Genomic DNA, 23862 nt, shown 5'->3' with positions numbered 1-23862 from the left:
TTCTGTTGTGTGAATTGTATCACATTAATATTTTTGTGACTCTCAAATATCCTATTTTGCAAGTTCTTGAATGTTCTGTCTGTGTTTTGGTCTGGTTTGGGGTTTTTTTTGTTGCTTTTTTTTTCCTCTAAAGAGAAAATTGTCTTTGTTTTTTTGTTGTTCTTTTTTTTTTTCTTGTTTAATGGAAGGTAAATATCTTAGGAAGGACCTGGTCTGATGATCCTGTGCCAGACAACATCTGGAGAAAATTATCAGCAGTAATGTTGCTGTAGGCAAGATGGTCTGGGAGTACGGACATGGTGAGTTTTCTAGGGAAAAAGAAAAAAAGAGGGTTCTGAAGCAAAAGGGGGAAAGAAGCTGGGCAGCTGGGGAAGAGATAGTAAGAAACGAGCTGAACAGAGAGTACCTTAAAGTAGCCAGGAATAAGCAAGAAGGAACAGGGTTGTTGTGCCCAAATAAACTTTTAATGATGGATAATTCTTCCCTATCCAGGCAGGTACATCCTTGACGGAAAAGGTGTGTCTGGCCAGGAGCATTCTTCTGGGCATCTCATCCCAGTTTGCTTCTCTGAGAAATCCCAGAGTGAGTAAGATTGATCCTGCAGTGTCTTAATAAACCAAGGAAGTAAAAGGCACTAGATATGCAAGATCAAATTAAAGCCTCAAACCCATGTCTCTAGCTCTTGTAGACTACTGACAGGAAGTCATGGGCACACAGAAGAGGTGCAGCCCAGCCTGACCTCATCTGTATGGCTTGCCCTGTGCAGTTCTTACTTTTATTAAACAAAGGAACTTATCTCAGATTACACAGATAATGCCTATCTCACTGCTATTCTGCCCACTTGGCTACTGTATTTGTACTTCTGCCTTTCTGGGTCAGCCTCACATAGTAACAACAAGGGAAAATTCACTCAGGTCACTGGAACTGATTTATAGCCACAAGAATGTGGGTTTTGTCTTTGTTTTCCTTTATGCTACTTCCCCTTTTCTCTACAGTAATCTTTTAAAGATTTTTTTCCCCAACGTTCTTGGACTTCATGTGCCTGATACAGCAAAGGCAGATACATCTAACTTCAAAGACCAGTCCAACTGCAGTCATGACTTGCATGGTATGGGTCTAGCCTGCTGAGCTCATGAAAGCAAAGTTTCATCTGTTTTGTGGATTGGGCTCTTGACCTGCCATAAAAATAAATGCTATCTTCTACAGTTACTAAATGGGAGACTGTTTCTTGTTACTGCTGTGGTATAAGTGTCTCTTCCATATGCCTGTCATTAAAAATAATAAATTGGGTTCCCTTATCTTATGGAGATCTCTTCTTTTCCCCCTCCTGTTTTGGTCTCCTGTTCATTTCCACAGTCTTGCTGACAGACTCACACAGTTTAGATGGAAACAAAATGCAGCAGCCTTTTTCCCCCTGACAGTAGAAATGCTAGCAGTTCCCACCTTCATCTGACGTTCTACTTAACCAACTGCACTCTCCAAATGTGTATTGGCAGAAGGTAAAACATGCTGCACAAAGCAAGAAGAAGTAAAGTTTCATACAGAAATGGTATTTCCTCTCCTCTTCGCCTTTGTTAAAGCACCAATTTATTATTTAATAAGCTGCCATTTTGTGTTGCTCTTCTTTTGGTTAATGCTGTATGTATTCTTCCTACGCCATGAAACAAAACATTTGAATTGTGTGATAGCTGCGCAAGATTTTAGGGTACTTTAGTATTGAGCATTTTAGAGATTGAACGCTACCAATTAACAATACTGCTGTTTGGAAATGCCATGTTATCAATTAGCACTAACATTTTCCAAGCAGTCACTTCATTGGTATGCAGCTGATGTTAATAGCAGTCTTGGTCCTCCAGACTTCATTTCTTATGGCTCCTCCAGTGAGCATTACACTTCACAGTGATTGCACCGCAAGAAACAGAGTTGGTTTTCTGCCTAGCTATTCACCAAACAGTGCGTAAAAATCAGCAAATCTCCATCTACTTTTATATGTAAACTGACTACAATAAGTTTCCTTTTTGAAGGGTGGGAATTCACAGGTTTTGTTGCACCAGAGAAGATGTCCTTTGCCCTGTCCCGCCCCAGTCACTCAAAACACTCCATTGATTTTTCCCTGTTAACATCCTTTGCAAATGAATAAGAAATAGTCCAAAGGCACTCTCTGTCTTGAGGATTTGTCCTTTTACCCTTTTCTTACAGTTAGCTTAGTTCCTCAGTTCTAAATTCTTCTTTTGTGAAAAAGGCAATTTTTAAAGCCCTTGGTTTCTCTCTGCTCAAAAGAAGCACATTATGCTGTATTTCACATTGCCTGCATAAAGCCTTACTCTATATTTTTTTATCAAAGCAGCATGAAAATACGAAAAGCAAAGCTTCTCATGATATGTTGTTGATCACTGTGATCATCTGTTTCTTTCATACTAGTCACCACAATCTTATTTACATATCAGGAATTAACCTGTCTCTGAAGTTCTGTCAAACACACAAAACTGTGATAAGAACTTGTGCAGCTGAATACGATGAGAATTCATTTGATGTGTGTACGTGCTGAAACGCAATCCAGAAACATTTTTCAACTTATTCTGTATCACTGGCCACCTAGATCTTTTGAAAAAGAGATTCACGGACCTTGTTGCCACAATGGTTTTCCCTTGCAAACAAAAAATTCCCAAACATTTAATGTGCATTTATTACTTTAATTTGCACATCTTGTTTTCTTGCTCACAACTGTACTTGTGTTTTTAGGGTGTTTCACACCTGACCCATAAATTCAGTCCGACTGCTATCAGATATAAGAACTGTTCCCCTTAACTGTAATCCTGCTACCATCAAGTGTAATATATGTTGAAGCTGGCTTAGTCACAATTGCATGGAGAGTCACTGGAAAAGTGTGTATTAACATTACCAGTGGGTTTAGCTCTCTTTATATTGAATTCATCTGCCGAGTGTCTCTTTACATTCCCTTTATGGCATTTCCATGCATTGTTCCACTCTCTCCCCAGTGTTCAGCTAGAAGGACAATGGGAAAAAGTAGTTCCACATTTCCATCTATCTATACACAAATGCAGTATGCCCATGCATTCTTCTTTCTTTTTTTTCTCCTTTCTCCCCCCCCCCCAAAAAGCTCCCAGGGCACAAAAGGAATGCTGGATCAGAACTGTCCATAGTCATGTGTTCCCTAGCATCCCACAGAGGGATGTTGTTGCTATTATTTTAACAGCAGATCTCTGCTGTTGTTGCTATTTTAATGGCAGATTTTAAAGCTTCCGCTGACATTGGTACAGACCCTGAAGCTCAGCTAGAGAAACAGAGGTGGTGAGCAGATGGTGATACAAAGGAGGAATGTTGTATCTATAAATATTCTAGTGAAATTCATATCCAGTATTCCACATAAGCAGCAACAAACTATGCTAAACCCTTAATATGGGGTTTAAATTAGTCTTATGTGGTAAATGGGCTTTTAATCTGGGCTTCCCTGCCAGGGAGATTCTAACTGTTCTGTCAATAATCCACTACAGATGTAACTATTTAATATCAAACCACTGAAAAATATATAAAAGGTTAATGCTGTATTAATTAGCATTGGAAAAATGTTAACATTTACCAAATAAGGGGAAACTCCTTCTGAGTTGTCAGGGCTTCTAAAACAGCCCAAGGGAAGGGGCAGTGGGTAAGGCATAGAGGGCTCTGGGAAAATGCTCCTGAATGGTTTGTCAGAGTCAGCATTAAGGTAACGTTACAGTACATAGGTTGAATGTGGAACAACCCAAATCTCCTTCTGGAAAAATCAAGCAGGTAAAATGACATTCATGAAACCCTGAAGTGTTTTAATAATGCAGCTTAATACACTGAACTTCTCAAAACAAGAGTTAAGACTAAGCTTTGCATTCACATGGTAATCTTTCACCATATTTATGTGTACCTTAGATATCACATAATGGGTCTCACATACACATAGATTTATTTATCATTCATTGGACACTCAAATACCAGCTTAAACAAAATGACCAAAACTGATATGGCCTAAATCTGGTTTAAAGTCAAGCAGCAGGTAAGTAGCAGGACTTGGGGCCAAGCTCAGCTTCCAAATGTCCGTGCCCCTCTGCCCTCACTATCAGGAAGCACTGTATCCTTTAAACCCAGCTGCCAAGCAAGTCTGCAAAGCACCTTGGCTTCTGTGCAAATTTGAGGTCTCTAAAACAATAGGTTTGACCCCTAATTTGTCCACTAATTGCTAACAATTAGCATTTTGTAAGCTATCTCTCAGCTCATCACATCTTGTGGGAAAGGGAAGAAATGTGTTTAAAAGACCTATGTCTTTTAAAAAGGTACAAATAATCAGTACCTTTTAGCAGCATATGCATAAGCATTATGCAGCTGCATTTGCTTCCTGAAGTGGCATTCAGATCTGAGAGTTGAAGAATGAAGCTATACGAAGGACAAACCCTGTGTGAAAATGTAGTAATGTTTTCATCATTCTTTCATAAACACATTAAATAACTCTAGCCTAAAGTAACCCCTTTGAACACTGAGATATAAAATGTAGGGAGATAGATTGTCCATATATCAAACATTTTAGCTATTTTTCTTAGGAAATAAGGATCACAGGAGGCCATCAGCTGATCAATTTTCCCTTTTCCTTTAATATTCTGGACCCACTGATCCGGATGGACTCACTGGCCAGCTTCAACCAACTTTGACAGGGGGAGAGGTATCTCAAATGAATTACATTTCTACAAATTCTGTGAAAATCATTGACTAAGCCAGTTGGCACCCTCAACTAAGAGGCTCTCTCAGCTACTTGCTCTATGTACGCATCCAGGCAGAACACCCTGAGGTAGGAGTCAGATGGAAAAAATGCTACCTTGTGCTTGGCTGGACTTATATTGGGATGCTATGGGATATTCAGGGAAAAGTGTTGGTAAAGAGCAGGATACAACCATTGGGGAAGGGGCAGGAGGAATTAATGTTTCTGTGATGAGAGCATCAGGATATAATGCAAGTCATTTGTCCAGCTGCTTGCAAGAAGCTTGTTTCTTTCACAGAAATACCCTTTAAAAGGAATCAAGAATTCAAGACCAAGAAAAAGAACAAAACCAAGCCTTTGGAGTGGGAAATGCTTATAAAATCTTTCTGAAGTGCAGTCATTCCTATTTCATTTTATAAGATCTAAAGGCTAACATCTTGCCTATGGTCTGCAACTGGCCCTCAGTAAGATAGCTGCACCACTGTGCAAGAAGAGAGAACAAGAAATACAGATGGCCTCTCTTCATAACTTTCCTGCAACTGAAATCCAAACCCAGTAATAGCTAGCAGAGCACCTTTCCCCAGCTCCAGCTGATCGATACCCAGAAAGAACAATAATTTCTCCCTTAACAGTCTGCTATCATTCCCATTCTTCATGTTGGGTCTGATAGAGCTTTGTGCAATGTCTTTGCCCAGCTCTGTAAGATGACAGCAGGTTTGCAGTCTCTGTCAACCAGATCTAGCCCCAAATAAAGGTAGCATGCTATAGTTAGACTAGATTTTTCAATTATGGGAATGCATGCCAGTATCATGCTTTAAATCTTGATAACATCTTTCAATTTTAAATGCAGTTTAACCTTTTAGGCTCAAGTACATGTCTAAATTGCATCCGATGCATTTTCCAGCTCCCAGTGACTTCAGTGAGATTATTTTTTCTGAATAAGGACATATAAGGGGTCACAGTTTCATTTTGTTTAACATTTTGTCTTCTGTTACCACCATAAAAGGTGACTTAAAAAATACTGCAAATTCTGAATGGACTTATCTTAAGTTCCATCATCAGAACTGCTAAATATGCAGGACAAGATCACACACCAGGGAAATAAAAGCAAAGTCCCACTGGAGTTCAATAGCAAGCAACAAAAGGGTTTGACAGTTTTACTCTGAATGGAAAATGCAGAATGAGAATGAAGAACCTGATTCCTCACTTCACAACTGCAATAATTTCAATGCATGCTATTTTAATGGCATTTTTGCTTGCAACTATGTATTTATAACAAGAAAAATTGCATTCCTTTCTGAAATATCTGTCCCTTACTAGAGTTACACACCCTATCTAGCGTTTCTATAATTGAAGTATTAAAGAAATATATTTTACTCCATATTCTCTATTGTTTTCTTTGTGCTATGGACAAAACTCTGTGCAGTTTCCATTTCCCCTACAATTAGGCGCTGATCCTACAAACACATAAATGTGAGCTCACCTTTCCTGCTGGGAGGGATTTTGATGGGAGTCTCACCACAAGAAAGGACATGTATATATTTTGGCAGGATCAGGGCCTCAGATATCAAGGAGGAAACTGGCTAACAGAAACCACCTTTGCAAACACAAAGAGAGAAAGACCCCAAGAATAAAAATTGAAGTTTTATACACTTTTTAGTGCCAGGCAAGGTATTTAAAGGGAGCTGCAGGGCTTCAGAACTGAGGGGGTTGGGGGTGGGTATTTACTTTAAATCCAAGTTGAGAGTGTCCCTTTAAGGATTTATGGCATGGCATAGCCCAGGGCTTGCTTATTTTGGCTTATACTAAACTATTATTTTCTTTTGCTGAGAGATTCAGCAACTGAAAGTGCAGCTTTTTCTTATTCACAGCTGTTTGCTCCTGTACTATCCCATATTTTCCCTCCAGCTTTTGCCCTTGCCTTGCTCGCGGGGTGTAAATGATGCAGGAATTTCAACTGCTCTGCTTCAGTTTAGCAGAGTGATAATCTTAGGCAAACGCTTGCAATCTGTCTTTCATTAAAAGAGTTTTTTGCACTTCTGTTTAACACAGGGAACTTTTTGAATTGCCCTTCTATAAGAGCATTTCACCTCCACTTTTGCCTAGAGGGAAACCCTTGCTGCATGAATATATTTCCTGGATAAATGGGAATGTTACTATTGGCGAGTGGTTCTCACCAAAGACAAGCAGACAGTTCAACTTCTGAATGTTAAGTACTTGCTGCAAACTTAATGGGATAAACTGATGCATAAACCAATGTTTTCTCGTTCAAAAAGCAAAGCATTTTTTGCTGCCCTATGCAAGAACAGGTGTTCCATTCTAAAATGACAGTAGCTATCATTACCAAATGCCTGAAACCTTTCAGTGAGCACGATTCTCTTATTTCTAGCCATCAAATGCAGCACTAGTATCTAATACCCGTTGCCATAACAAACACTAAGTGCAAAGTAAGAACAGAAAATATTGCTATTTCTAAAATATTTTAAATATGTTTAAATTCAGGGGTCTAGATTAGACTAAAGAAAAAAAGATTAGACTACAGTTTTATTTAAAAAAAAAAATAGAAATCTCTCCAAAATATTATTAGTATAATATATACGTGTACATAGTGTAAACCCATATAGAAAGGCTTATGCATACACACAACGGGGAGAAAGTATACAGCAAGCAAAATGACATTCGAACCCAAATTCTTGGCTGTACAGTATTAGATTGTCACTTTTCCTGAATTAGTAAAAGCACTGGAAATTTCTTCCCTGCAAAAACTCCCCAGTTCTTAAACAAAACAAATCATAGAACAAACCCAAAAATGAGGCAGAACTACATTCACTAAAAATCGGGAGTATCAGATATTTGGTTGAAGTCATTGTCACCATTAAGCTTTTGTCACTTACGCAGTGATAGGATGGGCTGGAGTTCTCAGCTGCTTGCTTGAGGGTAGCCTAAATTTAATTTAAGAAAATGTAGCTATTAGATCTCCAGTTTCTCAAATCTCTTCTGTAAGTGACTCCATCACTGACTGATTCCTGTGCTTTCCTTACTAAATCAGGATGCATTTTGAGCCCACAATTTGAGTTGGAAAGCCTGTTATTTCTAATTGCTCTGCAAACTCTGCAGACTAAGCTTTCAGATCGCTCTCTGCAGCCACAAACGAGTAATGAACGATTTCTGTTCCCTTGTTTATTTTTAAAGCATACAAGAAGAAAGGGTTTTTCTCCCAACATCTTAGAGAGAGGAAGAGGAAACATGTCTCAGGAATTTCTGATATTTTGTCACAAAATATTCCTTTCTAAAACGGAGATTTCACCAGTAATCCATCCTGCAGTGAAACAACACAAGACCTCTGTTCTACTTCAGAAAACTCTACTTCCTTGATTTCTTTATACTTCGATTAGGGCTTCCACTGTACTGAGATGTGTGTTCCTACTCGAATATCATCAAGCGGCCCTTTCAATTTATTATTAAACGATGTCAAACTCAGACCACAAGTAAAATAATGAAAAATCCTCATTGAAGTCCCTGTTCCTCAATGAGAGAAATACCAGGGAAGAGTTAAGAGCGTTTGACATGCTGTGCTCAAATGAGCAAAGTCTGGCATATGAAATGAAGTGCACATCTGAGTATGTACATCGGAAAAAATTTAGCCAACCGCAGTGTAAAAGGTTGGTGTGAATGTTGTCTTATTAAAGGAAGGTGACTAACCAGCAACACCTTCAAACTATTATTCTTTGTACAAGTGTAATGTTCCGAAATCCTGGATGTGGACTGACACTTCACTGTAGTGCTAAATGTAAGCAAAATTGATCATCAGGCTGTCACAAAGAGTCAACAGTCTAAGTATGTGCAGCAACCCAAGTGCTAACAATGAATCACATCTTGCTTCAGAAAGAAAGCTGGATAAGCATCCTGATTTACAGGAGAAGAGTCATAACTCAGATAAGTCAAAAATACTACAACTGTGAATCTGGAATAAAGAAAAAAGGATGCAGAAACAGGGAAAAAAGACTGAAAAAGAAACGCACTTATTTTTCAGGAAAAAAATACAAAATAATTATTATACACCTCATTAGATGACCATGATAATAATAAGCTTTTTGTTCCCTTCCATCTGCACAACAGACATCACCACTGTGTAAATGCAACGTGTATCTGAGATGTAATTCTTTATACTTTCATACAGGACCATAAAACGATTTCACGAATATTCTGCAACTGTCTGAATATTCATAAATGAAATGACCACAGGTCAGTTCACAAATAACTATTCTCATTCGAGTACAAATGATTGTAATAAGGAACTATTACTACCTTAAGTCTTTATTTCAATGAAGAATTATTTCACCTTGGCTAAGGGTGACATTTCCAAGCAATTTTGCTGCTGTGCAGAAAAGCTGCCTCCCTTTTCCCTCCATTCCCAGGAAAAATACACAAATACACAAAATAATAAGTATACATTTTGAGCAGAAGGAGATGGCTGAATCAGCTCTGGTAGCTGATCATAAGTCAAGTTTAATTACTTCCTTAACAATAAGAAGTATGCTATGTATAATTTAATTAGCAATTCGAAATTGCCTCTAGGTATACCTACATAATAAATGACTACACTCATTGCAATAATGACTAACATGTTCTATCAGGCGCATAAATAACCTTCTGTATACTGGCAATTTCAATAGTAATAATTTAAAGCACTGAAATAGCTGATTTTTACCTACAATGGAAATCAAAAATGTACAGCCAATGCAGCTGCATAGTAAAATAGACTTAAAACTACTCCATCTATTGATTGGAAAAAAGCTGAAGACCCAAATCAAAGTGGAAAAAGTAGCAAATAGGATTTAAAATATTATTTTTTAAAAATCACTGTAAAAGAAAACATTTCATCTTAAAGAATCTTTACTTTTTCTTCTGAGATTCCTGATTTTTCATATTAAACCATAGAGTACAAAGACCATGGAAGAATCCTTGTTCCTTTTCAGGAAATCATCCACTTATTTGAGAGGTTTTCCCATTTTTCCCTCAGGCCTCCTACATATCTAAGCTACACAAAATGATTACGTTTGCCTGGTATAATGTACTAAGCTGCCTTCAAAAACTCTTTCAAACTGTATGTTTCATTTCTAGGAACCGTGCGATTCATTACTTGGGGGTTGAGGGTGGAAAGGAGGGTACCCAGCTGCAGGGGAAAAGTCTGAAAATAGCTCCTAATTCCTCTTTGTGCCCGAGCAGCCGCTGGGTAGGAAATGAAACCCTGAACCGCTCCCTTTCCTGCCTCATTCTCTTCCCTTCCCAACAGTGATCCCACTTTCTGCCGTTTCTCTTCCTGATTTCACCATCACTTCATCCCCAGGAGGACAGTGCACACACGCAGAGCTCAACATTAAAGTGAAGCTAACACAACAGTGACCCTGTCCATTCACTGGTGTGCTATGTCCCCACCCCTGCTAAGAGAGCCCCTCAGAGCAACACAGGGGACCCAGTCCTCATCCAGGCTGAGCTACAGCACTCCTGGTTTTGATTTGTTACTCTTCTACCATTTCTTAGACCATGGATAAATCAGGACCTACAGAAGCCCAGGAACATCCCAGACCATAGGGTGCCAAGAACACAACCAGGAGCAGGGCATCTGACATGGCAAAAGGACAGAGGCAACAAATGCCTCAGATGCTTTTCATCCCCTTTTGGGGCTGAACCACTTTTCTATTAAAGTCTGTAACCAGACTGGATTACTCGCCTGTGTGCCCCAGATGTACTCAGTCAAGCCTCTCTCCATTTTTTCTAAATCAATTATTCCCAAATTACCCTGGATAAATGATGCTCAGCACCTTCATGTAACTCGAGCAATCAGTCTTGAAACACTTCTAACAAACAGCCACTTCACAATTGAATCTTTCATTCCAAGAAGCAGAACAAGGGGTTATTTTTTTCCCCCGAAGCTGCATTATATTACTGTATTTTCACAAAAGCTATTAATTATTGTCCATTTCTGTAATGGCACGCTGCTAGGCACTTCCACAGCCGCCCTCCCTTTCCCCAGCCCAGGCGCAATTTCCTGAGTTATGGAGTAAACAGAATTACTATGTGCAGAATAAGCTGTGCAGTCTCTAACGGGGCAGTGTAGGCTTTCTGCTGCCCTGTCAGTGTAGCAGGGACCTGCAGGACAGAACTGTGATGCTACAGTCTTATGTGGGTAACACTCCCGAGCATTGAAGTGAATAACGTGACTGCCTTGCCTCTAGGCAGATGGAGACTTTGCTAGAGTTGTTTGATGGTAAATTAAGACCTTTTTTTATTTGCTCCAAGGAGCCTGCCACAGGAAACCCCCAAATCCTGCAATAATAAATCTTCTGTTTATCTTTTAAATTCTGGAGCAAAATAAAAACTATTAGGCAGCCATGGCCATATGCTGTATTCTGTATTTTCCCAGCTTCCTACAACCTTCTGGCATTGAAAAGATTAAGCTTCCTAAAGTAAAAACCAACTTCTCTGTTTAAAATAACAGCCTTGTTGCCACGTACGGAGCACTGGTTTATTGTATGACACAATAAAAAAGCAAGAGCACTTAGAAATTTCAAAGATGGGCATAATCCAGAAACCTGTGTGTAATCCAACCTGATAGTTTTCACACTATCAGACATTTACAGCAAAACTGAAAAGCAAAGGAAAACATGATCCTTCCACAGCATAAAAGTGATCACCCAGGCATTAACCTCACTGTCGTGATTATTTTACTCGTACAGACCGACACAGAATTCTAACAGACAGAAAAGAAATCCCTGTACATAAGTCAAAATGATCCCACTCCTGACAGCTGTGCTAAGGGAGGAGGCTGCTTTCTGGCTATCAGTGTCTGTTTTAGGCATTTCAGAGCAGAAATCAAGCAAGAGGTCAAGATCTCTGTGGTGATTGCACCTTCTTAACGCCACTGAAAATAGGGTCACAAAAGCTGTGCCCTTGAAAATCAGCACCATGAAGTTCTTTGAAATGCCTCTTTTTTTGCCCTGAGGAAACTACTTAAAGCACAATAAAACGACATTTGCATTTATCTGTGCAAAATGCACTCATGCAAAGCTGAAAAAGGGATGAGAGGGCAGCACTGGGATAATATCTTAATCAAACTGAGTTATGCTTGTAGAAGTGTTAATAATAGCACTAAGAAACATTTAATAACTGTCCTCTGAAAAGGATCCTCTGAGCAGAACTGAGGACAACCCAGTGTGGCATGTAGGTGGAAAAAAAAAGTCTACCTGTGAATCTCTCCATCTATTCTCAAGGTCCCTTCTTCCATAGCAAATTTAGACTTACAGAACTGATCCGCAAGCATTTCAGGAATAAAACGTCAAGAACCTAGTTTTGAAGACTCCCTAACCTACACATTGTATGCACCATACATTTCTGAATGTTATGTTATGTTCTCCTTCAATTTTCTGTCCATAAACATCCACAGAGTTAGTCAGTACTTTTGGTATCTTATTTAGGGATACTACTATCGACTGATGTAGCTTCTTAAAAAGTCTACAGTGCACTATTCTTTACTCATTAAAAGCAAGACACTCTGGTGTCTTCAGTTTTCTCCTTAGTTTTGGGGTAGATTTCTGATCAGAGAGTTCTCTACTTCCTGAAGCTCCTAAAAGCAGAGGCTGGGGTTTGTTAATTCATTGGTCATGGGAAAAATGTTAATGCAAGCCAAGAGTGCATCCAGTCCTTGAGCGAAGCCGAAGAACTGTAAGTCATTCATAATCACTCTGTGTGCTCTGGGCCGCTGATTTTAAAACCATTTTTGCTGCGGCTGCATTCATATAAGTATGCTGATTATTAATATGATTTCTGTCAGGTCTTAACCAGTTGCTTAAGTACTCTTCAGAAACTGTAAATCAGTTCTTTTAGAGGTGGTTAGCAATAATTTCTTCACAAGCTCCTTTCCAAGAGCTATACATAGGGACGTTGCAGAAAATGGCCATTTAACAATACTGGAAGATTTCCTTCCTCAAAGGCAAAGCCTTAAGAGGAATGAGCAGGTGTAGATACAGTGCATTGAATCCATCTACTACGCAGGGACTGAATTCTACCATTCAGGAGTTTAACTGAAATTCTTTATACATATATATATATATATATAAAGGTGAATATATACATATTTACCATATATAGATTTATATGGTGAATTGACCAAGAAAATACAGCCTTGGAGAAATAAAAATGTATTTATGAAATCCTGCCGAAATTGGCAAATAACTTTGCTTGTTAGAAGGAAAACTGGGAAGCAGTTTTGAATATCGCAATGCTTGGTTTCATTATTATCGAAACCAAAAATGTCTCCTTTTTTGTAATTGCAAATTCATGTTGTAATTTAGTTTTTAAATTTTTTTTTAGGTATTTAAACAGGGAGGTTTGGGGATCCATTTTTTAAATAGTTGTGTAATGTAAAAAAGCTCAGTAGTTTGATGAGGCAAAAATGAATATTTAAAGGCTGGGCAAAATCTACATTTTTGTGTTTCTCAATAAAGTAAAAAAAAAAAAAAAAAGCTTTTATTCAACCTAACTTAAATGCCTCCTCATGATCTTCACTTTTTTTCTGCTCAGTCCCAAAACTAAAAACGCTCCTCTGAATTTTCCTGTTGCTTCAAATCAACTGTTGCTGGCCTAAGACACTTGCTAGGTGGAGTCTTCCCTCTAGCAGCTGTAAACTGGCATTTGCAAATATACAGCAAACACTGGACAACCCACTGTCACAGGGTATGACTTGGACAGTCCTTTCACCATCTTTACAGCACTGTCATATCAGTAGTTGAACTGAGAAAACGTCATATGGAAATGTTGTTGTAAATAGTATTGTAATGAGTGCTTTTGCCACTTCTTGGATGGATTTACTGATTCATTGTTTTCTGATCTTGCAAAATACGCCATTAGAAGGTGCCTCCAGCATGAATATTGTTGCTAGAACTGGAATTGGCACCACATTTCCTCTCCGAGTTTTAAAATTTCCTAATCTGCTTTCAAAAATATTTTCTATTTAATCTTACTATTATACCATGTTATCTTTCTCTAGCCCTTCTCACCAAAGCACGCTACAGCTTTTACCACAAGAAACGCAGTGACATTTTATTTTGAGGCAGCAGATGCTTTGCGTGCAGAACATGCAGGATTCGTAACCTCTCTAAGCCAGTATTGGAAATAAGCAGAAAAAAGCTACAGCATTGTTTTTTCTCTGGAAATAAAACTGGCTCAGCGTTGCTGCACAGTGTACTCTACCTGTGGAAACTCTAGTTTGAATAATAAGCCAGAAAAGCCAAATCTTTCAATGCCCTGCTATGAAAAGCTGCTCTGGACAGGACGAGGCACTTGGAGCACTGGGCAGCCTACATTCATCCACCTTTCCCTGTACACCCAGGTAGAAATGCTGCTCTTCCTAATGGAGCCACACAGCTTCCGGGCTGGCAGGTACTGACCATTTGCATGTATACCTACCCTGCTTTTGCTGTCAAGACTTAAACATCACTTCCAACCCCATTACTGCAAAGCAATTGTATTACTCAGGAGCATGTCAGAGAGCTAAGAGCTAGCACAGAGTCCTGGGATTCTATTAACAGTCATCAGCAAGCTCAACCTCTCCAGGAAACAATATTGATCTCTGAAATGTCAGTTTTAGAAGTCTTATGCTTCTTTAATAGGACTTGATTTTACATCACCAGCATGAACTATGGACCTCAGTATGGACACTTGAAGTGATTTAAATCACACCTGAATAGATTTCACTTGCAACAAGAACTGGTGTAAATGCCATTTTGAGCCAGGTCTCAATATAGTCAAATCTCTCGAGCGCTCTTAGACTGATTTTAGTGCATCTTTTAAACTAATGTAAGCGTATTAATCAAGTTCAGAAGGCAGGAAAAAAAAAGGCAAGTTAAAAAAAAAACAAACAAACAAACTACTCTTGGCCTTTGAAGACGTAATACCGTAAGCAAAGACTCATACAGGAATCCAACTAATTAAATAGGAACAGTGATATGTGTGAATAGAGATGACTCAAGCGGCACCCACTGTGTTGTAAAACAATGCAAATGCTCTTTCCTGAATGTAGCTCTTGGAAGACATCTTTCAACTTTTTCATCTGAAAAAAAAAGCATCAGTTTTCCTTAGAGACAGATACAGATAAAGGAGGACACTTCTGCTGAGGAGAGGCTAGCTGGGCTGATATTTGATATAAGCGCTCAGTCCCAAGTGGGAGGAGGGAGAAGTGATTGATGGTTTGTAAGGAATTGCTTGACTTTTGCTTGTAACAGAAGCTTTGCGGATCCTCACAAAGTTCTTGTCAAAGACAAGAAACCTCTTTTGAAATAGCTGCTTTGCCCTTCCCAGCAGATGGAATAAACCTGTGTAAAAAACTCTGCAGATTTAAAATATATATAAAAGAAAGGAAGAGGTTGTTTGACAAGCTGCCATTTTTCTAGCACTCTGCTGCTCTATAAGGTTTGTCTCTATTATTCTATTACCTGCCCCCTTAATACAGCGTGAGTAATTTACCTCTCTGCAGGAAGAGTTTCACAAACCCAGCAGCAGGAGTTCGCCAATTCAGGAAGACACATATTACCGCAGAGACAAATCCTTCTCGCTCCCTGTCTCCTCCGGCTCCAAGGTCAGAGTTGCATGAACTTGACTAAGGCAACCCCTTCCCGAGCCCCCACAGGGCTCTCCTGGCTCTCATCTGGACAGCTCCATCTGCCTCCTCTGGGTTGGGCAAGAGCGTTAGCTCTGCGGCCAGAGTACAGGGGGAGCAGAGGCATTATGAGGGTCAGATTTTCGCGTTTCCTCCCATCATATACACAAGGGAGCAATGGATCTGAGCTCGGCATCCCCTCTTTAGGAGGCAAACTGATGATCCAACAGGTGGAATGAATTCATGCAATCCCAGTCACACACACATTTGTTAGAAAGACATCGCATCAGCAAATCCCATTCCCAAGGACTTCTGCTACAGGCAAAGCTGATGCTGTCTGCCTTACACCTCCTTCTTATGGAGCGCTGCTCACCAGCAAATCCTTAGGACCGTGCAAAGGGCGGTGTACACCAGTGCACCCTACCTCAGGAAAGAGACGAGGAAAAGTTTTCTGCCAGCTCTCGAAATCCTAGTCTCATCCACCGAGCACTCAAATAAAAACTGAAGTGAGAAACTATGTCTGGAACTAAATTAAGTCACTCCTTATTCACGCCTTTAGCAGCCACTGCTCAAACAGTGGGTCTTCACCAATATGAGCATTCAGAAGCAGTGGTATTAACAAACAAAAATCACGTATTACCAATCCCGTTTCTCCCTCTTTTACAACCCGTTCCCCCTGCGGCGGTACAGGGCAGGGAAGGAGGAGCAGGTACCCTGCTGCGGAGCGGGGTTGGGGTGGGCACTGCTGCACCCTCCCGGGCTGGGCACGACAACGCGCAGAGGTAAAAGGGGTGGTTTTACTCTTCCTCAAGCCATCGGATCTCAACCTTAGAGATAAACGTCTGTAATAAACACGATGTAGGTTTGAAAACGTGTGCCGTGCTGTTTTCTCTCGTTGCAAAGCCTCGTAGCAGCTCGCTAATGTAGCTTCAGAAAAACATACGGAACAAAAAGAGATTCGCAACGCAATGTCTTCGCGGCTTGACAAAAACAAAACCCTCTCAACATGTCTTGTTTTCTTGTCTTTTGTTTTGGTTTGTTGTTTATTGCTTTGCTGTTGTGGCTTTTGTTGGGGTTCGGGGGTGTTGTTTGTTGGTTTGTTTGCTTGTTCTAACGGATGCGTGCGTTTTTAATACATGCAATGAAAAATACCGGTGGGATGTGCGACACGAAGACTGCACGGGCGAAATTCGTTTACAAATTCGCCGGCGTGTTTCTTTGAGAGGAACGGGACCGTCCGAAAGACGAGAAATCACACGTTTTGAGCCGCACTGTTTTGCTCTGCCCACGAAGCACTCATGCAGCGCGTCTCACAGGGTACCGACCCCCGCCGCCCAAGGGGGCAGCCGTGTGGGGGAAACGCTTCCGGGGGGAGAAGTGTAGCAGAAAAAGAAGTCTGAAACTTTCGACGGGGAAAGGGCTCTGCTCGGCTCTGCCCCGCTCTGTCCCTGCACCCCTGGAGCGGCAGAGGAAAGGGCCGTCGAAAGCCTCCGCTGTAAACGATGATAAATAATATATACATCAAGGGAGGCAGCGCCTGGGCCCCCCGTGACCTTTCCGCTGCTCAGGTTTAATCTATAAATACCCAGAAGTCATCCGAGCCCATTGTTTTGCTGCCCTCTGAAACCAAACCTGCCAAGGGGACGGAGAGGGGACCGCCGTCGCCAGCGCCCAGCTACCCTCCTCCTCCTTATCATCATCCTCCTTCTCGTATGTATCTCAGGGGCGGGAGAGCAGAGGGCTGGCAGAGGATACGGGGCAGCCGGGCCCGGCGGCGGGCAGCAGCATAGGGAGGCTCCAGTGAGCCCCGAGGCGATCCCTGCCCTCAACCCGCCCGCGGCCCCAAGTGGACCGGGAATGGAAGAGGAGCAGAACCGTTGTAATCTCGAATTCCTTTCCACAACTCTGTGATTAAAATCGGCATGCGATTAAAATCCGGCTTGATTTCTCTCCCCCTCCTTCACCCCTCTCCTTCACCCCTCTCCTTCCCCCCCCCCCCCATTTAAATGAGTCTCGTAAAACAGCACATTAACTCTGGCGACAAGATTCACGGTTGAAACATAAATAACTTGGATGCTCGGGAGATGTTTTTTTACAAACCTGTGAGATTTATCCGCTCGCTTTTCTCACCTTTCCCAACGCTACCCCGCCCCGGGCCCGGCACCCCCAGCCTGCCCACCTCGCCCCAAACGGAAAGACGCGGAGGCGGCGGGGGGGAATCTCTCTTGCACTCGGAATCGCCAATATCGTCACCGAAAGGTTTGGGCAAAGCTGTAAAACCGCACGCTAGGTGTGAGGGATTTCGCCAAAACGGGGGAACGAGGGACCGCTGCCTCCCACCCCACCCCAAGGCTGCGCTTTGTACATGCCCAGCACCGAGGGCGCGAAGTCCCCAAACCGGAGGGGAGCGGGGCCGCCTCACAGATACCCCGCAACCCTCCATGGGCCGACGAGTGTCACTCGCGGTGCGGACAGAGAGGAAAATCCTACACGGGAAAGAGCCGCGAAGAGAAGAGCGGAAGCTTACTGTTCCCTTGCCGGCGTTTAATTCCCAGCGACGAGCGGTTTCCAGCCCTTCAGACCCTCCTGAGCTGAAATTGAGGGGGTTTACGCGAAAACATCGGTAAATGGGGCTAAAGCGATTTCCGACGCGAAAACGTCGATAAATGGGGCTAAAGCGATTTCCGTTATCACACGCAAACCAGCACCTAATTCCCCAGCGCCCAGTGTAACCTTTGGGCCTCTCCGCAAGCACACCCGCACGGGTAATGCCTCCGGCAGAAGGAACAACCCCGCGTTCCTCGGGAGCACCGACTTGGAGTTTTGAACCTTTGGGACGCTATAAAAACTCCTTTTTTTTTTTTTTCTAGATGGATGGAGATTTGGCAAGTTCAAAATACTTTAGGTGTAAAGTTTTCTCTTAATTGGGTCTTGTAAAGCTGGAATTTGGTGGCCATTATAGAGCCGCTAATCAATTTTCACCCAGCAGCAAAGGTACACCGCGGAGGATTTAGCTTTAATGAAGTGACTGCGCAAATTACAGTGGCGGACTTTATTTAAAGTCTATCAACCTCCTAAAAATGATTTCTCAAACTGTTCTTGATTTCCTTTGCTTTATGAAAAACATCACGTTTGTTTCTAAGGTTTCAGGCATTAGCAGCCACCCTCTCCCGCTCTCCAGTTTAGCGCAGGGGGGAGTTTTCCAGTTTTGGGATTTTTTTGTTTCAAATTCGTAAAGAGGGAAAATTAAATATATATCCTACTGTGGCTAAAAATTAAAGAGAGACGGTTCTTAAAAAAAGACTGGTGCAAATATATTTTCTGTTACTGGAAAACGGATTATTCTTTTTTTTTTTGGTCGTTTCGTTCGCGTATTTATCATTTGGAACAGGGAAGACTTGGATGCCGCGAGCTGTAATTTTTAGTGCTGGCTCTTTTGACCGCTCCTGTCCCCTCTCCTTGAAGCCCTTTGAGAGGGAGGTCCCAGGCACCAGATTTTACCTCCTTTTCCTTAGGCTCCGCACCGGGAACGGCTGCTGCTCTTAAAAGCAAATTTGAAACTCGGCTACTTGAGAGCGGAGCGGGGCGAGGTCTCCACAGTTTCCAGTCCTTCTCTCCCTTCAAAAACACTCAGTAGATTTCTTTTTTACACCTCAAAATAGAATTCTTTCTGCCTTTTTTTGTGCTTTCTTTTTTTTTGTGTGTGTTTTTTTTTTTAATTATTATTATTTTATTTTTCTTTTGCTGCTTTTGTTTAGGTTTTTTTGGGGGGGGTATACTGCGCTTTGGGCAGTTGATGCTCATTGATAGCGCGGGGAACGTCACGGCAATACAAAGAAATCAAGTAAAGTATTTAAAAGGTGTTTTCCCTTCCAAGTGTCGCGGAGTGGACTTGATGCGAGTGGGGGAAATCTCTGCCCTTTCTCTGTCTGGGTCGCGCACAGAAATGGCTTCACCTTTGCTCCCCACCCCTCCCAATACGAAAGAAAAAAAAAAAAGAAGTAAAGAGAAATGTTCTAAACTTCTCTTTCTCCGCATGCTGTGATTGTGAGAGCGGGGCCGCTCCCTCTGTCCCATTCCAACCCGCTGGAGAGCGGGGAGGGAGGCAGAGCGGGAGCGAAGGGCAGCGCTCTTTCACCCTCCGGGGTCACTACTTTTTCGGGACCGTCGTTTTAGGCCGGAGAGAAGCGGCCTGCGGGGGACGCAGGAGCGGCCCGGGGGTTTCGCTTGAGCCAAATAACGGCTCCAAGAGACCGGCTCCCTTTAAATAAAAATGAATAAACAGAAAAACGTTTAAAATTAAACATGCGAATACCACGAGGGGCGTCTCATGCTCTCTCTCTCCAAATACGACGCAGCCAAGCAAGGGGCCAGGGCCCGGCGCTGCTCCCTACGCGCTGATTCCCGGCAAGACCCGGACGCCTCGGAACTCCCCTCACCCGCTGCTCCCGCTCCCCCTGAGGCCCTTTACCCTGCCAGGGGCAGTGTCCCTATGATAGGCAGAGACTCCCCTCCCGGCCCGTGGAGGTCTTGGGTGTGAGCTCGCCACAGGGAGCGGGTATGTGTGCTGGAGCCGGTGCTCGCCTTGGAGTGAGGCTGATGTGGGGCGCCCGCCTCCCTCACCGAAACGTCGGGTTAGGGCGGCACGGTCTCGGCGGGGCAGACTCGAGGTGGTGGCCGGTGTGTCGGGAAGCCGCACCGAAGAGGAGAGGGTTGATCCCTCCCGCGGGGGCATGTGAGTGTCGTGCCCCACTCTTTTGCCCCGAAGCAGACGGCTTCCGGGGAAGCTCCGGAGCGAGACAAAACGCGTGTCCCGAGACGCCCGGGAAGGACAATCGCGATCGGCAGGCACGGAGAGGGAGGAGAGAGGGAGAAGGAGGAAGCGAAGGGGACACGCCGTTCCCTCCCAGGAGATCATGAAGTTATGGAGGGGCGAGGGGGGTGGGGTAGAATTAATAGGAAAAAAGTTCTCGTGAACCGAAAAAGGGAAAAAAACTAAATCTAAGGAATCCCCGCAAAATCCGCCTCCCCTTCCCTTCTGCCCCTAGCCCCGGATGTTTCCCCGGACTCGCTGTCCCCCCTACCCGGCGCCGCCCTCCCGGCAGGCAGCTCCCGGCAGGGCTTCGCGGCGAGCGGGGCTGGGGCAGGGGGGTTCCGAAGAGAAAGTTGTTGCACTAACCGGGGTTGAGGTCCAGGCACTGAGTCGGATCTTCATTGTCCCCTAGCTGACCACTTGGGCTGAGGCTTTCCATGGACAAATCCAGCCCCTTGTCCTCCCAGTCTCGCAGTTTCCTCTTTTTATTTGTCCCGATCAAAGCTTCCACCGAGAAAGCGTGCGCTCGGGAGCTGAGGGCCACCGCCGATCTTCGCCTCTCACTCATCTTATCCCCCAGCCCGGACCCTTGGGCGGACGAGCGACCAGTGGCTGGGAGCGCAGGGCTCGGGGACCAGACGTAGAGCCTCTCGCCTCTGTCTCCCCCCACCCGTCCCCAGCTGCACCCCTAGAAGAACCAGCCCTCAGTAGACTCCTGAAGGCACTACATGAGGCTGCGATACTCCGTCGGCGGAGCCGGGAGGGTGTGCTCAGCGCAGGTCCCCAGCACTTGCTCAGAGGGGCTGCAGCCTGGATTATTTTTTTCCCTCCTTCTCCCCTTTCCTTCTGTCTCTCTCTGATTGATCCAAACTTCTGGGATTTTTTTTTTTTGTTTTTTTTTTCCTGCAGGAGCCGGGCAGCCTGCGTGCGCCTGTCAAGGGGAAAAAAAAAAAGAGAGAGGAAAAAAAAACCCTCTCCGCGGCCAATAGGAAGCAACGATCGGGAGAGACCCAAAAGCTGCGACCCAATGGGGAGGGGAGGGAGACTCGGGCTTAAGGGAGAGGAATTTTGGCCATCTGAGTCCTGGAGCACCGGCCGGGAGAATTAACTGTTTGAAGATCGGGGAGCCAGTAGGAAAGCCATAGCTCTAAATGCAGAGAGGTAACAACTCCCGCACTTCACTCCCCGCACCCAGGGGCTGCCGGCAACTAATCCCCAGGCAAAATATCCCCGAGGGGCTTTACCACGCGGGGGGTGCGGGTCAGGGGCTGGTTTTCAAACGTCACTCATGTCATGTATTCCTTGAGCTTGCCGGCGGCGTCGGTGTTTGGCCCCACAACAACAACGTGTTGGGGGGGGGGGAATGCACTTCAAAGCGATGCAGGCTGCGTGGGGCAGCGGGGCAGATGGAACAGATCCCTCCCTCCCCCCCCTCCCCCGGCAGTGACAGCGCCTTCTCTTTGGGAAGGGAGGGTTATTTTTTATAAATACATGTATATTATTTTTTTCCCTTACCCCGAAACCCTCCCTTCTAAGGACGGTGTGCAGCAGCTCCCACATTCCTTGGGGGGGGGGGGGGGTCGCAAGAAAAAGGAACAAGGGCCGAGTCTGAGAAGGTGAAGGAAGGAAGCATCGCGTGTTTTCAGTAGCTGATGGGACCGCGGAAAAATAGGTGAAGTCAAACGAAACACCGTCCAGGGAAAATACGGCAGGGAAAGCCGACGGGGGTAATCTGATCCAGAGGATCGAGTACAGGTTCAAAATAAACAATAAATAATTATAAAGTAAGGGAGAGAGTTACTATAAATCGAGCCACGGTGGAAAAGCGGGCGAGGATACACACCGAATGTCAGGAAGGGATTATTTTGGGCTGGTGTTTCTCCGATGCTCCCCGAAGGCGCAGAGCTGCTTCCAACAGCGCAAGGGAGATCGACGGTTTTCTTAGGCGAGAGTTTTTTTCAACGGGGCTGAAAATAAGTGAAGGGGGCAGGGGATGGAACACAAATACTTCTTTTAGCTCCCGGAGTGATCCCTACCGTGCCCACATCTGCCTGGCCAGGCGGAGCCCTTCAGCCCGCTATTCCCGGCCTAAAGCACTGGCTCTCACCCGGGTGGCAGCAGTCCGCCGGTGTTGCAGACGCACGGACGGGGATTTGGGATGAAAAGCGAGAAAGAAGCCGCTTCTTCGGGAGATCCCAGGAAGGCTAAGCCCTGCTATCTAGGCCGAGAAACAGGTTTTGTGCGTCCCCGTCACCCGCTCTACACCCCCTCCCCGCTGATCCTTTCCCCTCCCCTCTTGTTCATTGCCTTTGACAGGTCACACGCCGAGGGCTCAGAGCCGGGCACAGCGGCGCTGCCACACGTGGTGTCGTGTGTGTGTCCTTGTCCCCTCCCGTCAGCAGCCGGAGGAAGCGAGTGGCAGAGGTGGGAGCCGGCGGCGGGACTGACGGAGGAGCGGGGACCCATAGCGTGCACAAGCTTTTCCAGCCGGTGCCCATGCTGTGTGTCCTTGCCCCGGCAAAGGGATGTCTCACAAACAAACAAACAAATTCCGTTTCCCTGTTTCCGAAAGCCTCCTCTGGAAGACAGGCAGCAAGGAAGGCTTTTGAAGAAGCTGGAGGAGATTTTAGAAAGAGAGCCCAGGAAAACAGAGGATTATTTATAGCGTTTTAGCGAGAGGAAACGGTGTTGGAAAGGCAGGGCGATTTAACCGAAATTTGGGGGCTGGTGTAAGACCTCAGAAATACGTTTTCCAGCACGTTAGGCGTGGTTTTACGGGTAGACAGTTTTAAGCAGCACCCCCCCGTCCCCCAAACCCTTTTCGGGTCTCTTACCTAGGGGCTCTCCGCACTGCTGCTCGGGGTCTGCGAGCCGTGTCAGAGCCCTAGCAGGGGAGCCCGGGCAGCCTCCACGGCAGCAAGCGGGAGTTCCTGTGCCAACACGGCCCCTAATTGTCAGACCCCGGGTAGCAGGGACGGGAGAGCAGCTCCCCGCGGGGCCGGCAGCGGGGTCCGGGACCGCGGGGAGCCACAGCCGCCGCCGGCCGCTCCTCTTCCGCCTCCCTGCCACTGCCCTGATGCTCGGGAGAATTAGGGCAGCTCGTACTCCCTCTGCCCGTCCGCGCCGGGCAGTGCAAAGGCGATAAACACAAAGGCATTGCTGCTCCTCAGTCCGAGCGGAGGGAAAGGGCAACCCGCGCAGCGGCCTTGCGGCCCCGCCACACGGGGATGTGCCAGGCGAAGAGGGGAGGGATGAGGATGTGGGGAGGGAGGCCACTCTGGCCCCTCACAGGGATCTCTGCCCCCTGGGCTGAGAGCGCTCTCCCGGAGAAACCCGTACTCCTCAAGCCGCGGGATGGGGGGCTCCATCTAGCCTTTGCACCAGCATCTCGCTGAGCAAAATGCAGCCGCGCTGCGTCGCCGGCAGCCGGTCGGTTCCAGGGGCTCTTCCCAGTCGGAGAGGTGATAGGGACCGGGTACCGCTCCGTGCGGCAAACGGCCTAAATCTGAAGCCGACCTGGACTTAATCTGGATTTAAATCCCATTCTGGCCCCCAGCCTCCAGAGATGAATGCGTCCCTTTGCCTGGTCTTTATTCCAGACCCTCACTCACAAGGGTTGCTCCCATTAAATCCAGGAAACTGCTCCCT

The 23862-nt window shown here is 44.7% G+C and overlaps 1 protein-coding gene across 1 annotated transcript in view; it reads right to left on the bottom strand.

Annotated features, from left to right (window-relative positions):
* TBX15 (T-box transcription factor 15) overlaps nt 1-21509 on the bottom strand; it is a 94913-nt gene extending 73404 nt beyond the window's left edge. The window contains exon 1 of the mRNA XM_057415972.1: nt 20581-21509. Within this exon, the coding sequence (XP_057271955.1) occupies nt 20581-20782 (202 nt within the window). The 5' untranslated portion in view covers nt 20783-21509. The remainder of the gene's footprint in view (nt 1-20580) is intronic.
* Nucleotides 21510-23862: the final 2353 nt, after the last annotated feature.

Source organism: Pezoporus wallicus, unplaced genomic scaffold, assembly GCF_028554395.1.
Source record: "Pezoporus wallicus isolate ANWC-B61680 ecotype Strahan unplaced genomic scaffold, APGP_CSIRO_Pwel_v1 contig_6814, whole genome shotgun sequence".
In the NCBI taxonomy this organism is placed as follows: Eukaryota; Metazoa; Chordata; class Aves; order Psittaciformes; family Psittacidae; genus Pezoporus; species Pezoporus wallicus.
This window is presented reverse-complemented; position numbering and strand designations above follow the sequence as displayed.